Source organism: Callorhinchus milii, unplaced genomic scaffold (genome assembly GCF_018977255.1).
Source record: "Callorhinchus milii isolate IMCB2004 unplaced genomic scaffold, IMCB_Cmil_1.0 Scaffold45, whole genome shotgun sequence".
Lineage (NCBI taxonomy): Eukaryota > Metazoa > Chordata > Chondrichthyes > Chimaeriformes > Callorhinchidae > Callorhinchus > Callorhinchus milii.
Window position 1 is genome coordinate 248,622 of NW_024704786.1, and position 14,642 is coordinate 263,263.

The 14,642-nt window shown below is 50.8% G+C and overlaps 1 protein-coding gene and 1 long non-coding RNA gene across 4 annotated transcripts; both read right to left on the minus strand.

Moving 5' to 3' along the window:
• Positions 1-1,916: 1,916 nt before the first annotated feature.
• LOC121851518 (histone H3.3A) lies at positions 1,917-6,628 on the minus strand. Of its 3 annotated transcripts, XR_006085905.1 has the most exons (5): positions 6,597-6,628; positions 4,851-5,010; positions 4,239-4,392; positions 3,716-4,071; positions 1,917-1,936 (listed from the first exon to the last, which is right to left on the minus strand). XR_006085905.1 is itself a non-coding variant. In XM_042345400.1 (4 exons), the coding sequence occupies exons 2-4, from the start codon at positions 4,976-4,978 to the stop codon at positions 3,943-3,945; spliced, it is 411 nt and encodes a 136-aa protein (XP_042201334.1). In that variant the 5' UTR covers positions 4,979-5,007; positions 6,597-6,628; the 3' UTR covers positions 3,680-3,942. The 3 variants fall into 3 exon arrangements, 2 of the variants coding, with proteins under 2 accessions (XP_042201334.1, XP_042201333.1); XM_042345400.1 differs by lacking the exon at positions 1,917-1,936 and having other exon boundaries at positions 3,680-4,071; positions 4,851-5,007; XM_042345399.1 differs by lacking the exon at positions 1,917-1,936 and having other exon boundaries at positions 3,680-4,071.
• A 1,947-nt stretch (positions 6,629-8,575) lies between these two features.
• On the minus strand, positions 8,576-14,606 carry LOC103171826. The gene is made up of 6 exons (XR_006085906.1): positions 14,459-14,606; positions 12,542-12,566; positions 11,402-11,455; positions 10,540-10,617; positions 9,994-10,099; positions 8,576-9,424 (listed from the first exon to the last, which is right to left on the minus strand). It is a non-coding gene; the product is annotated as an uncharacterized LOC103171826 (long non-coding RNA).
• Between the last annotated feature and the right edge of the window lie 36 nt (positions 14,607-14,642).

Here is a 14,642-nt window from a genome sequence, read left to right on the forward strand (position 1 = left end):
ACGTCGGGAGGACGTCCCAAAGAGCTTCACAGAACACACTGTAAAGTGAATTGACTTGTGGGCGAACGCGGCAGCCAATTGCGCACAGCAATGTCCCACAAACAGTTGTGGATTGAAAATGACCAATTTATTATTGTTGTTGGTTTTGGAGGGATTATTATTAGGCTCTGTGTGGAGTAAGGAAACTTGCCCAAGGTTTCGCCCTCTGCCTGGAATTGAACCCAGGTCTCTCGCTTGCAAAGTGAGTGCTCTAACCACTGAGCTACAGGATCACTTTTCCGGGCATAATAATCCCTTCAAGTTAAAAAAAAAAGTGTAATAAATCGGTCACTTCAACCCACGACTGTTTGTGGGGAGGTCGCTGGGCGCGATCGGCTTGCCGCCTTTCGCCCACAAAACACACAGTCACTACACTTTGAGACGTCTCGCAGACGTGATAATAACGCGCTGGGTCGAATGCCCTGGACAAACACGCATGTTTCCGGCTTTTTCTCCAGTTGATTTTTTTCCCCCTCCTTCCTCCCCTCGAGGAGTTTAGAATGGAGGACGAGAGCTTCCGGTTTTCCTCCTAAACTGTTGTCTCCGTCTTTCGTTGTGTTTCCCATTCATTCCCAACGCATTCTCCACCGTTTGTCTCTCCCATTAAACCACAGAAGATGGAGTTCTGCCCCACCTAGTGGAGTCTGGAGTAATAGTAATAGTAATAGTAATAATCCTGGCCTTTGACCCGGCGCCTCATCACGTCTCAAAGTGCTTCACGGGATATCGTGTAAACTGTAGTGACTGTGTGTTTCGTGGGCAAAATGCGGCAGCCAATTGCGCCCAGCGACGTCCCCACAAACAGCCGTGAATTAAGTGACCTGATTATTAGTCCTATTTATTTTATCAAGCCAGAGGACCCAGGTCAGGGCAAGACCTTAGGCAAGTTTCCTTACTCTTCCCCCCCCACCCCCACCCCCTCACCCACACACAGACACAGACACACACAGACACAGACAGACACACACACACGGTTGTTAGTCGACTGGCAGATCCCAGGGGTAATAATCCCTTCGAAAGAAAATAATAATTTGGTCACTTCGACCCGCGACTGTTTGTGGGGACGTCGTTGGGCGCGATCGGCTGCCGCGTTTCACCCCCCTCAACGTACACAGTCACTACACTTCACAATACATCCTGTGAAGCGCTCAGAGACCTCTCAACGACGTTTCGAGGCGCAGTATCAAACGCAAAAATTATTATTATTATTATAACCTAAATCATGGTCCGTATCTCTACGATTCCCGTTGTGCCCTTAATAGTTTTCATCCATCTATTTTGGAATAAATCCCCACCCCACACACACACACATTCATCTAAAAGGTTAGCGTTTGAATCCAATGGGAAGAGACAGACTTTATGAGCCAGCGAGTGGGGGATTAAGTTGGTGGAGAGATTATTAATGACAGGGTTGGGGTATTATGTTAGAGGGAAGTTGGCAAGGCAAGAGGCCTGCTTTCAGGCCATCTTAAACAGGATTAGAGGATTTGTATGTCAGCAATGATAATGTTCCCCTTCTGCTCTCCTCGGCCAGGACAGAATAAACGTTTGCTGAAGGGCAAGGGGTACTGTGAAATGGGAAATGGCTGGAAAGGGTTGTTTTTACCAGACCCCCTAATTCCTACCTACCTTAGGGAGTGTTTTATTCACCCAGTCGGGTGTCTGACGCACGCGGAAACCCGTGCTTTATCAGTCTCCCAAGCTCAACTGAGAATTCCATGCCTCCTGCCTGATGACAACGATACCACTATATTAATAATAATCCTTGCATTTGATTCAGTGCCTTATCATGTCTTCGAGACGTCTCGAAGAGCTGCTTAATTATGGAAATATCAGAGATTCCCGGGCAGGTCGGGGCGAAACATAGGGCAAGTTTCCATACCACACACACACACACCTCTGTTCCCCGGCAGTAAATAGGAACCTGGTTGTTAGGGGATTGGGGGGAATCACTTTCCAGGGGGTAATAATCCCTCCAAAAAAATAATAATTTGGTCACTTCAATCCACGACTGTCTGTGGGGACGTCGCTGGGCGCGATCGGCTGCCGCGTTTCGCCCACAAAACGTACATTTTTTTATGAATCTGGTGGAGCCGAGACCAGCAAGGAGGGCATTGGGAAAATGGAGGCAGGAGGTGATGAATACACGGATAAGGGCTTCACTAAATAAAAATAGATCAGTGCTAATGCTTCTGTATTGGCAGTATAGGACAACACTGAGCTCCTCTTAAGGTTAGCGGTGATGTTAACTCCAATGGACAGAAATCCAATCAGAGGAAACATCTATAATTAACTCCACAAGCCGAAGCCCCAACAGGTAGGGCGGTCAACCTCTCTGCCCCCACCCTAAGGAACTCCATCCCACAGCCCCTTTCTCGTCAGGAGAACGTCCCAAAGCGCTTCACAGGATAATACTGTCGAGTGCGGTGACTGTTTTGCGATAAAATCCCACGAAACAGCCACAAAGCGAATGAACGCTTTTATTTTGGGGAATTACTGTCCGAGGCACCAGGGTAGAAAATAAATACTCCCTTCTCTTTTCCAATGGGCCCCTGGATCTTTAGCGGCCCCGAGCAGGGGAGTGAGTGAGGTTTAACGTCTCATCCGGAGGACGGCGTCTCCGACAATACACCACCACCCCCCACCACTGCATTGGAGCATCAGCTCAGACTGTGTGATTCTAAGTCCTGTCGTGGTGGGGCTTAACCCCACAAACTTCTGACTCAAGAGGCGAGCGAGCGAGAGCGAGCGCTAACACTGAGCCAGACTGACCCACCTGTTATCTCCCACTCTGGAGGCTTTTGTGTTAAAAGTTGGGATTGTGACTGTGGTTGAAACTGACTCAGTTGGATTCAGCTTTGCATTTGCCGCCCTCTCCTGGAGCTGAATCAATGTACCTTTCTAATTCCTCACTCAATAATAATAATAATAATAATAATAATAATCCCGGTCTTCTCGCTTGCGAGGCGAGGGCTCTAACCCCTGAGTTGCGCCTGGTAGTTCACGGACATAGATATAAAGACACAGGAGTCGAGGGTTTATTTTTTTTTGGGGGGGTTCCTCATATCTATTTAATATTAATATCCATGGGAATATTTTTCTTTCGTCGTTGCCCAAATTACAAAGTTCGCAATCGAAACCACCCGCGACCCCCTCTCCCTCCCCGCGACGTGTAATCGAAATAAGACATTTTTTAAAAAAAAAACACAACACGCGTAGAAAATAAACACCAGAGCTTAGTCTGGGAGTGGAGTGGAGTGGAGTCTCATCGAATCCAAAAACTAAAGTGGGGCAAAAACCTGCCCCCGAATTCTTAGTGAACTGTCCAAACAGCCTATGGGTCAGACTGACCCACACACACAGCCGAACGACACCGACTCCGAATCTGGTTTTGCTACAAAACCGAGTATTGTATAAGTATAAATACTTCCCCCCCCCTCCCCTTCCCCCCTTCCCCCCCCTTTTATTGTTTTATTTAAAAATGTCGGAGGCGCGCTCATATTTTTTTAAAAAAAGCAAAACAAATCTTTTTTTTAAAAAAAAGTTTTTTTTTATATACATATATTTTTCTTTTGTAAACCCGAGTTGTTTAATTTATTAACCCCTCCCAATGGGGGGGGGGGGGGTGGTGAGGGGGGGCAGCAACAAAAAAATCGCGTTCTTTTCCGCTATATACACACACACACACACGGAGAACGATCTAAAAAACCTCTCCCTGGTCGACCCCGATTATTATGTACGATTCGTGTTACCATTTGCTAACGGGTAAGAAATAGGGCAAACGATAAGCCTTTTTTTTGTGTGGTGAGGGGGGGGGGGCTAAAATAATAATAATAATAATATAATAATAATAGAGAATATCAGGAGAGATGTTGTTGTTCCCCGCTGGCCGGCTGTTTCGCTCTAAGCTCGTTCCCCACGGATTCGACGCGCCAATTGGATGTCCTTGGGCATGATTGTGACTCGCTTGGCGTGGATGGCACACAAGTTGGTATCTTCAAAGAGACCCACCAGGTAGGCCTCACTGGCTTCCTGTGCGTGAGGAATCATAGAATTATACCTCACAGAAGGAGGCCATTCGGCCGGTCGTGGGGTGGGGGGGGGGGGGGGTGGAGCCGGAGGCGCAGTCGAAGAGGAAGGTGAGGTAGGGTGGGGTGTGCATGTGGGACCCACCCCCACCCACCCCCGTTCTCGCTTACCTGCAGAGCCCCGATGGCAGCACTCTGGAACCTCAAGTCCGTCTTGAAATCCTGCGCGATCTCGCGCACCAGGCGCTGGAACGGAAGCTTCCGGATCAGCAACTCGGTGGATTTCTGGTACCGTCGGATCTCGCGCAGAGCCACAGTGCCGGGTCTTAAGCAGAAAAACCCAGAGACACGTTAAAGCCTGAAAACCTTCCTCTCTTCGACCGGTCACCACTACCACAATCGACTAACCAGCGAGTTCCCACTGACTGCTGGTAAACAGAGGCGCGTGTGTGTGGTGGGGGGGTAAGGAAACTTGCCCAATGTTTCGCCCCGACCTGACCCGCCTGGGAATCAAACCCGTGTCCCTCTGGCTCGCGAGGCGAGTGAGCTACAGGGGCTGTGGGGTGCGAGGGGAGGGGTCTAACCCCTGAGCTACAGGGGCTGTGGGGTGCGAGGGGAGGCGTCTAACCCCTGAGCTACAGGGGCTGTGGGGTGCGAGGGGAGGGGTCTAACCCCTGAGCTACAGGGGCTGTGGGGTGCGAGGGGAGGGGTCTAACCTGAGCTACAGGGAGAGACCCCAGCATCACGGTGGGGGGGACGGAGAGCGTTGTTCGCGACACCTACCTGTAACGATGAGGCTTCTTGACGCCCCCGGTCGAGGGGGCACTCTTGCGCGCCGCTTTGGTCGCCAGCTGTTTGCGCGGGGCTTTGCCTCCGGTGGATTTGCGAGCGGTTTGCTTGGTGCGAGCCATCGCGAGGAGCTTTCACGACCGCCCGACTGCTGCTGTGGGGTGGGGGGAGGGAGTGGTGGGGTGGGGGTGGGGTGGGGGGGGGGAGGGGTGGGGTGGGGGGGGGAGGGGTGGGGTGGGGGAGGGGGGGGGGGTGGATGGTGGGGGATCACAAGAGCGGGTTTGCATGTGTTAAAAACGACAACAACAACAACGCCACTCACACAGGGGGCAGCTTCCCAGAGCGCTTCAAAGAAGACCGTGTGTGTACCTGTGTTGAGTGTCTGTGTGTGTGTCTGTCTGTGTCTGTGGGTGTGTGTCTGTGTATCTGTCTGTGTCTGTGTGTGTGTGTCTGTCTGTGTGTGTGGGGGGGGGGGGAGGGGCGGCCTTCGCCAATGAGGAAACACGAAAAGGGGAAGAGAGAGAGTGAATTATTAATGGTTTTTTTGTGGTGGTGTTTGGGGAGAAGGGACACACACACACACACAGACCCTCACACACACACACACAGACCCTCACACACACACACACACAGACCTCACACACACACACACACACAGACCTCACACACACACACACACACACACAGACCCTCACACACACACACAGACCCTCACACACACACACACAGACCCTCACACACACACACACACAGACCCTCACACACACACACCCTCACACACACACACACACAAACCCTCACACACACAGACCCTCACACACACACAGACCCTCACACACACACACACACAGACCCTCACACACACACACAGACCCTCACACACACACACAGACCCTCACACACACACACAGACCCTCACACACACAGACCCTCACACACACACACAGACCCTCACACACACACAGACCCTCACACACACACACACAGACCCTCTCACACACACACAAACCCTCACACACACACACAGACCCTCACACACACACACACAGACCCACACACACACACACAGACCCTCACACACACACACACAGACCCTCACACACACACACACACACCCTCACACACACACACACAGACCCTCACACACACACACACAGACCCTCACACACACACACACAGACCCTCACACACACACACACAGACCCTCACACACACACACAGACCCTCACACACACACAGACCCTCACACACACACACACAGACCCTCTCACACACACACAGACCCTCTCACACACACACACACACAGACCCTCACACACACACACACAGACCCTCACACACACACACACACAGACCCTCACACACACACACACAGACCCTCTCACACACACACAGACCCTCACACACACACACACAGACCCTCACACACACACACACAGACCCTCACACACACACACACAGACCCTCTCACACACACACACGCGCGGCGGCAACAAAGGCCTTTCTCCTTTTTTTAAAAAAACGTTCCTCCCCCTCCCCCCCTCCCGGGGTGTTCATACTCCCCGTGAGGAGCCGCCCCCCCGCCCCCCCCGCCCCGAGCCTCCCCCGCCCCGAGCCTCCCCCCCCGAGCCGCCCCCCCGGGCCCGGGCCTCCCCCCCCGCCCCCCCCCGGGGCCCGAGCCGCCGCCTGAGGTAAACACGTGAGGCGGAAACGCCGCCCATCTCCGCTGTTCCTTCTCACCTCCTCCTCCGCCGCCGCTGTTCACACTCTCCCCCTCTGTCTCTCCACCTCTCTCTGTCTCTCTCTCTCTCTCCCCCTCTCTCTCTCTCTCTCTCCCTCTCTCTCTCCCCCTCTCTCCGGGGTTCAGGGGTTGAGGGGTTCGCGGACAAAGGCGACGCCGCAAAGATGGCGGCGGTTCCGACCCACAATCCCCCGCGCGGCTCCACTGCTCACACTCACTGTGCTCACACTCACTGCCTGTGCTCACACTCACTGTGCTCACACTCACTGTCTGTGCTCACACTCACTGTGCTCACACTCACTGCCTGTGCTCACACTCACTGTCTACACTCACTGCCTGTGCTCACACTCACTGCCTGTGCTCACACTCACCGTCTGCCTGTGCTCACACTCACTGCCTGTGCTCACACTCACCGTCTGCCTGTGCTCACACTCACCGTCTGCCTGTGCTCACACTCACCGTCTGCCTGTGCTCACACTCACTGCCTGTGCTCACACTCACTGCCTGTGCTCACACTCACTGCCTGTGCTCACACTCACTGCCTGTGCTCACACTCACTGCCTGTGCTCACACTCACCAGCCGCCGGACTCACTGATTTGTTCCCTGAGGCAGTTTTGGTCTCCGACTCTTCGCGTTTCTTCATTAATGTTAATTTTTTCGGAGTAAATGTCCAAATAAAGTTTAACTTAACTTTCCCTCTTCGCTGCAACACCGATGTACCACTCCCCAAATCGCTCAGTCTCGAATTAGTTGATCAATTTACCCCCAAAAAAAGTTTCCCCCCCAAAATAGAGGTCGATTATCCGCCTCATGGTTCCAGTGCGTCCGTCTGTTCCTTTATTTCTGAACTTTTTTTTGCTTAGAAACTGCATTTTTTGGAACACTGGAGACGGTTCACAAAACACACAGTCAATTCCCGTTCACCGTGAATCGCTTTCGAGACGTCTCAACAGAACGTGTGTCCCACCCCAGTGATTTCCCCAAAGCAAAGTCGTTCCCAAACTACTCTCAGAGCTGCAAGATATCTGACCGGGCACAGGCAAGTGACCCAGCCAGCACGGACAGGGACACGGACACTGACCCGGACACTGACCTGACCGTCAAGGTGAGAGCGAGGAACCTTTCACACCGTTTCCATTGAGTGGCACTTTTCCGTGTGTCCCGATCGCTGTGTTTGTGTTGTGAAGTCACAGTCACCACGGCATTGTGAGTATTGTGAGCTCACCGCTTCTTAAGGCGTAGAGGGAGGTACCGAAACTTTGACCCGCAGACCAGGTGAACCCTGGCCAAATAATAGCCGGAAATAGGCTGACCTTAAAAGTCTCGATAGGAACCTTCTCATCCAACTGAGCCAAGTTACCACCAAACAAACCTCTGCTGAAAACACGCGGTCACTCCACTCGACTGTATATTCTGTGTAGCGCTTTGTGAGGTCGCAGCGACGTGATAAGGCATTATATCAGATAGAAGGATGATTATTATTACACACCGTCAGTTTGGAACGATTCACAAAATACACAGTCTTTACACTTTGCAGTAAAGCGCTTTGGGATGTCTTCCTGACATGAAGGGCCCTACATCAAATGCAAGGAATATTACTGAGTTTCCAGTCTCAGTGGTGGTGGTCAGTGATTGCCCGGCCGGGTGTCTTGACCCGCGCGGAAACCCGTCACTGTTGCTTAAGAGGCTCCAAACCCAACTGAGAATTCCATCCATCCCACCTCACCCCTCACCAGCTAAACCTGCATTGTTATTGCCAAGCGTTCCCGCTGCTTGTCCAGCTAGGACCACCCTACCCGGCATGTCACCTTGGAGCCAGTTCAGTTAATAATATAACAACAACAACAATCCTTGCATTTGAGCGCTAAGGAGACCCCGTTTCATGGTGGCTTTGATTCGTCTCTGTCGCAGATAATGCAGAGAAGTAGATCAGAACTGGCGAGTCGTGAGCAAAAGTGCAAACACAAGAACATCACAGAAGTCAAATAATTTTTTATTGCAGTTTTGGAACAAGATTTGAGTTGTCAAATGCTATTCACTAAGCCTCAGTGTTACCCACTTTGAAGAGAAATAATTTTACAGATCAGAACACTGTCTCCTCCCATTTTGGAATATATAGGATCAGGAGGAAGCGATTCAGCCCCTTGAGCCTGTTCCGCTATTCTATAACTCACGGCTGATCTGTACCTCAACTCCATTACCCACCTTTGCCCCATATCCCTCGAACCCCTGACCTCACAAACATATATCCACCTCAGTCTTGAAAATTTGAATGGATCCAGCCATAATCTTTTGGAACACATAGGAACAGGAGGAGGCCATTCAGTCCCTCGAGCCTGTTCTGCCATTCTGTAAGATCAAGGCTGATCTGTACTTCCAACTCCAATTTGAAGAAGTGACGGTTGAATTCTGTCTGGTGACGGCTATGTCAACGCTGCGAAGTTTGGATGGGGCACAATTTACTGAAGTGGGTTTTTTCCACGTTGTTTTGGGTGGGGGTCCGGGGGTGGGGTGTTCGGGGGAAGCCTTTGACAGTTCCAAACGAAATGAGCGCCCGGCCTGCCACTTAGTGCATTGCACAGTTACTGTCAGCTTTGATTACAAAGAGCAAGAAGAAAACACCCAACCCTGGTAAGAAAAGGGGGGGGGAAAAAAAGCTAAAATGATCGCAACCCCGAAATACAAGAGTCAAACCCCCCCATTAACTTTGGTCACAGCGACGTCCCATGTTAGCATCTGGGTGTGGTCGTGCCTCATCTGAAGACATTTTGGCCACTTCCATCATTCAGCGGTCAGTCGCGATGAACAAAGCCAACGGCGGTTTAACTGGAAGAGAAGCACAGGTTTGATCTCACAGGAGAACTGACCTCACGATTGCGACAAACATTCACAGACGATCACGACACCAATTCTCACCCCCAACTCTTCCCCCGAGGACTGTTCGCCGTCACGCGCAGATAAATAATAATAATAATCCTCGCATTGGATCCAGCGCCGAACTTACCGTAAGGTGGAGTGACTCTGTACATTGTGGGCGAAACACAGCAGTGTCCCACAAAGTCGTGGGTTGAAAGCGAACAACTTATTATTTTTTTGAAGGAATTATTACCCTCGGAAAACTGGGTTGCTATTTACTGCTGGGTAAACGTAGGCACGTGCGTGGAGTAAGGAAATTTACCGAACATTTCGGCCTGCCGGGAATCAAACCCAGGTGCTCTCGCCCGCTATACAGGATAGTTGGCACCGGGAAATCCTATAGGAATATGAGCCCCCTCTGTCCCACTCTGCTCTCTTACCCCCTCACTTATGCAATAGGTTTTCTCTCTTAAAATACATTGGTGCCCTTTGCTTCAGCCGTGGCTCCTGTCGACATTGGAATGAAATCGGACACTCACCTCCATTACACACCACACGGCTGCTGCCTTCTCATTTGCGGAGAGCAGCCTGGATCCAGGCCACTATCTTCTGAAGCTTATCGTTGTCCACAAAGCCCTCTCCATTCTGGAAGAAATCAAGAAGCATTTCAGAATCAGACTCTTTTCTGCTACTCACAAGCAGTGCCCGTTGTGAGGCCCCTATATTTTACTATAATAATAATAATCCTGGCATTCGATACAGCGCCTCATCACATCTTCCGAGGCGTCTCAAAGCGCTTCACAGGACACACTGTAAAGTGACTTGACTGCGTACTTTGTGGGTGAAACGCGGCAGCCAATGGCGCACAGCAGCGTCCCCACAAACACTCGGGGATTGAAGCGACAAATTATTTTTATTGGAAGGGATTATTGACCCCGGAAAAGCGATCCGCCAGTTGACTTAACAACCAAGTTCCTACTTCCTGCTGGTAAACAGAGGCGTGTGTGCGTTTGTGTGGAGTAAGGAAACTTGTCCGGGAATCGAACCCACACACACAAATCAAAATTTGTAGATTGTTAACGAACCTCTTTTGAGTGCAACACTTTGCCATCCTTTGTCACAACCTCAAATTTCCCTGATCGGGTCTGTGTCCCCTCCCCAGTCTGTCAAAGGGAAGAAATTTCAGTTCAACAACAACAACAACTTGCACTTACACAGCAGGGCAGCACTTAACAGTGGCGGAGCCTGACTCCGAGCAGGGGGTGGGGGGGGGCGCGGTGGGGGGGAGAGGGGAGGTGGCCGTAAGCATGGTGGAAAAGGAAGGTTTTAAGGCGGGACTTGAAAAAGGGGTACGAGGGGGCAAATTGGAGGGATTGAGGGAGAGCGTTCCAGAGTTTTGGGGCGCGATGGCTGAAAGCGAGACCTCCAGTGCTGGGGCGGAGGGTGCGAGGGACAAGCAGGAGCCGGGGGCCAGTCGAGCGGAGGCACCGACCGGGTGATGGATTGGGGGGTGAGTTGGTCGGAGAGGGAGGAAGGGAGGTGCCGGGGAGTGAAGCGTTTCAAGCGACGCACAGCAGAACGTTACAGCGATACACACAATACAACATCACATTTGCACAGCGCCTTTCACGTCGGGAGGTTGGGCACCCGAGTTGGGGGAGGGAGCCGAGGGTTGTGGAGAGGGAGGAGATAATAATAATAATAATCCTTGCGTTTGACACAGAGCCTCATCACGTCTTCGAGACATCTCAAAGCCCTTCACCGGATACGCTGTAAAGTGAATTGACCGTATGTTTTGTGGGCGAAACACGACAGCCAATTGCCCACAGCAGTGTCCCCCACAAACAGTCGTGGGTTGAGTGACCAAATTATTATTATTATTTTTTTCGAAGGGATTATTACCCACCAACCACTGGGCTACAGGAGATGAACAAAATCTTGACTTACTATTTCCAATTCCCCAGGAAATTCCACTTCAAGGGATTTCTTGAGTTGGAGAAACTGAAACAAGAAGGGGAAAAGGCTTTCATATTAAAATAAAGACAGTTTCGGACGTGGTAGAACTCCTTTCCCCTCCTTTTTTTATGTATCCCGTCGATTGATATAACGTCTCTCGCGTCAGGGGGACGTCCCAAAGCGCTTCACAGGATTCACTGATGTGCAGAGACTGTATTTGCGGCAGCGACATCCCATAAACAGCCATGGAGTGACTGAGCCATTTTATTGCCGGGGTGGGAGGGAGGTGTGTGGGGGTGATTCTCAGCCACGACAACAGGGCAGAGAGAGAGAAATTCCCTTTTGTGGAGTCCTCTTGTTTACCAGCAGTCAGTAGGAACCCGGTTGTTAGTCAATTGGCGGATCACTTTTCCGGGGGTAATAATCCCTTCAAATAATAAATAAATTGTTCACTCAGTCCACGATTGTCTGTGGGGACGTCGCTGTGCACAATTGGCTGCCGTGTTTCTCCCACAAAAGATACAGTCCATTCACTTTACAGCGTATCCTGTGAAGCGCTTTGAGACGTCTCGAAGACATGATAAGGCGCTGTATCAATGCAAGGATTATTATCACTTTCTTTTCCACGGCACTGTGGGATCTGTAACAGGCACAGACGAGGTCTCAGTTTAACATCTCGCCCGAAGGCACGGCGTCTCCAACAATGCAGCGATCCCCAAATAAATACACTTTAAATGATTTTCTCATCCCTTCCCTATTAATGTGATGGATCACCACTGTCTAATCACTGGACACCCTCCCAAACTGGTCTATCCTTCCAGAGATCAGGGACCCAGAGCTGAATCAGGTTTAACAATAACAATCCTTGCATTTGATTCAGTGCCTTATCACGTCTTCGAGACGTCTCAAAGCTCTTCACAGAATGTCCTATAAAGTGAACCGACTGCATATTGTGTGGGCGAAACTGTTTGTGCCGCACAAACAGCCGTGGATTGAATAATAGCAATCCTTGCATTTGGTACAACGCCTTATCACGACATTGAGACATCTCAAAGGGTTTCGCTTGAGAGGCTCTAACCACAAAGCAGCAGGACTCCAAATACACTCGATTTTATGGCTCGAGATGCTTACCTTGGACTTGTAACCTCAGGAACCACTGGGGGGGAAAGGGGAAAACGTGTTAATACAGCACACAGGTACAATCAACAATATCTCTGAAATGCAACCCCCCAGGACACAAATTTTAATCTCTCTTGGGTCTCCGACTTCAAGTTCGTTTACACGTAGTGACTGCAGAGCTGCTCTACCTACAAACGCTAGTTCCCACAGCACAATTTAGCTCAATGGAGGCACGTGAAACCGCTTTCCTCAGATATCCAGGATATACTGTAAAGTGCAGTCGCTTGTGTATTTTGTGGGCGAAAATACACGTCGCTGTGCACCAGTTGATGTCCCACAAACAGTGGTGGATTGAGCGACCACATTACTTTCTATTGATCCTGAAGGGACTATTACCCACGATAAAATAGGGTCAGGTTTCTATTGGAAACGAGAGAGCAATGGATATTCTGTGAAGTGCAGTGACTGTGCATTTTGTGTGAGCCACCTCAGCACCTGACGAAAATAGTCCTTGCGAGGCGCTTTCGTTGGGAACGATCCCCGCCCCTGGTCACAGCTAAATATTTCGAAGTCTTTAAGAGGAAAAACCTGTTCCACACCGGCGCTTCCAAGGTTGTTAGATATCAAAACAAGACAAACTCATTATAGATCTCCTCCTCCACCCCCTCTCAGACACAGGCACACCCTTCCTTCCTCCCTCGCACGCACACACACACACTCCCTCCCTCCCTCGCACGCACACACACACCCTCCCTCCCGGGTAAAACGCAGTAACAGGAGGAGGCCACTCAGCCCCTCGAGCCTGTTCCACCATTCGATAAGATCACGGCTGATCTGGACCTCAACTCTAATTACTAAAGTAACTCCCTAAAGTATTTTGTGGCCGAAACACAGCAGCCAATTGAGCCCAGCGACGTCTCGCAAACAGTCGTGGTTTGGGTGACCAATTATCATTATTTTTTGGAGGGGTTATTACCCTCGGAAAAGCGATCCGCCAATCGACTAACAACCGGGTTCCAACTGACTGCTGGTAAACAGAGGCGTTTCTGTGTGTATGTGTCTGTGTGTGTGCGGAGTAAGGAAACTTGCCCAGTGTTTCGCAATGACCTGACCCGCCCGGGAACCGAACCCCCTCTCTCTGGCGAGGCGATGGCTCGTCTCGTAAATCATTCCATAACAGTTTGAACGTCACGAAAGCGCTTTACTGGGAGTCGCCGTCGAGTGTGTATTCATAATGACTGAAATCAGCCAATTTCATAGAATTATACAGCACAGAAGGAGGCCATTCAGCCCATCGTGTCTGTGCCGGCTCTTTGAAAAGAGCTTCCAATTCAATCCCGCTCCCCCGCGCTCTCCCCGTAGCCCTGATCAACCCCACTCCCCCGCGCTCTCCCCATAGCCCTGCAAACTTGCCCTCGCAAACATACACACAGCAAAGTCCCACAAACAGTTCAGCGCAAGTCCCCCGTCTCTCTCCCCAAATCCCACATTTCCTACCCACCACCCTCCCACACCATCGGTTCATTTTATCCCGGGGCTTGCTTTCCGAACGGAGAGAGAGGGAGGGAGGGAGGAAGTGGAGTCCTGAAGCTCAGTGGTTAGAGCACTCGCTTTGCAAGTGAGAGACCTGAGTTCAATTCCAGGCAGAGGGCGAAACCTTGGGCAAGTTTCCTTACTCCACACAGAGCCTAATAATAATTCCTCCAAAACCAAAAATAATAATAAATTGGTCATTTTCAATCTACAACTGTTTGTGGGACATTGCTGTGCGCAATTGGCTGCCGCGTTCGCCCACAAATATACAGTCAATTCACTTTACAGTGTGTTCTGTGAAGCGCTTTGGGACGTCCTCCCGACGTGAAAAGCGCTATATCAAATGCGAGGATTATTATTATTATTATAAGAGAGACGGGAGAGAGCGGGTCTTACCAGAAAACCACATGAATCTGGAGACCCATGCTAACAGCTGGACAGTGCGGACAAGAGACCAGACGAGATGACCAGACAGACAGACAGGACACAATCTAACAAACTAGAGGCTGCCCCCCCCTCCACAACAAGTTATAAAACATCACAGCTGGGGGGTGGGCGGGGAAACATCGCGGAGGAACTC

Bases quoted from the DNA above. Each gene is read 5' to 3' on its own strand.
- LOC121851518 (XM_042345400.1), bottom strand. From the start codon at position 4,978: ATGGCTCGCACCAAGCAAACCGCTCGCAAATCCACCGGAGGCAAAGCC. The intron at 4,393-4,850 runs GTAGGTGTCGCG...TTTCTGCTTAAG, and splicing joins AAGAAGCCTCATCGTTACAG to ACCCGGCACTGTGGCTCTGC. The intron at 4,072-4,238 runs GTAAGCGAGAAC...CCTCACGCACAG, and splicing joins CTGCCATCGGGGCTCTGCAG to GAAGCCAGTGAGGCCTACCT.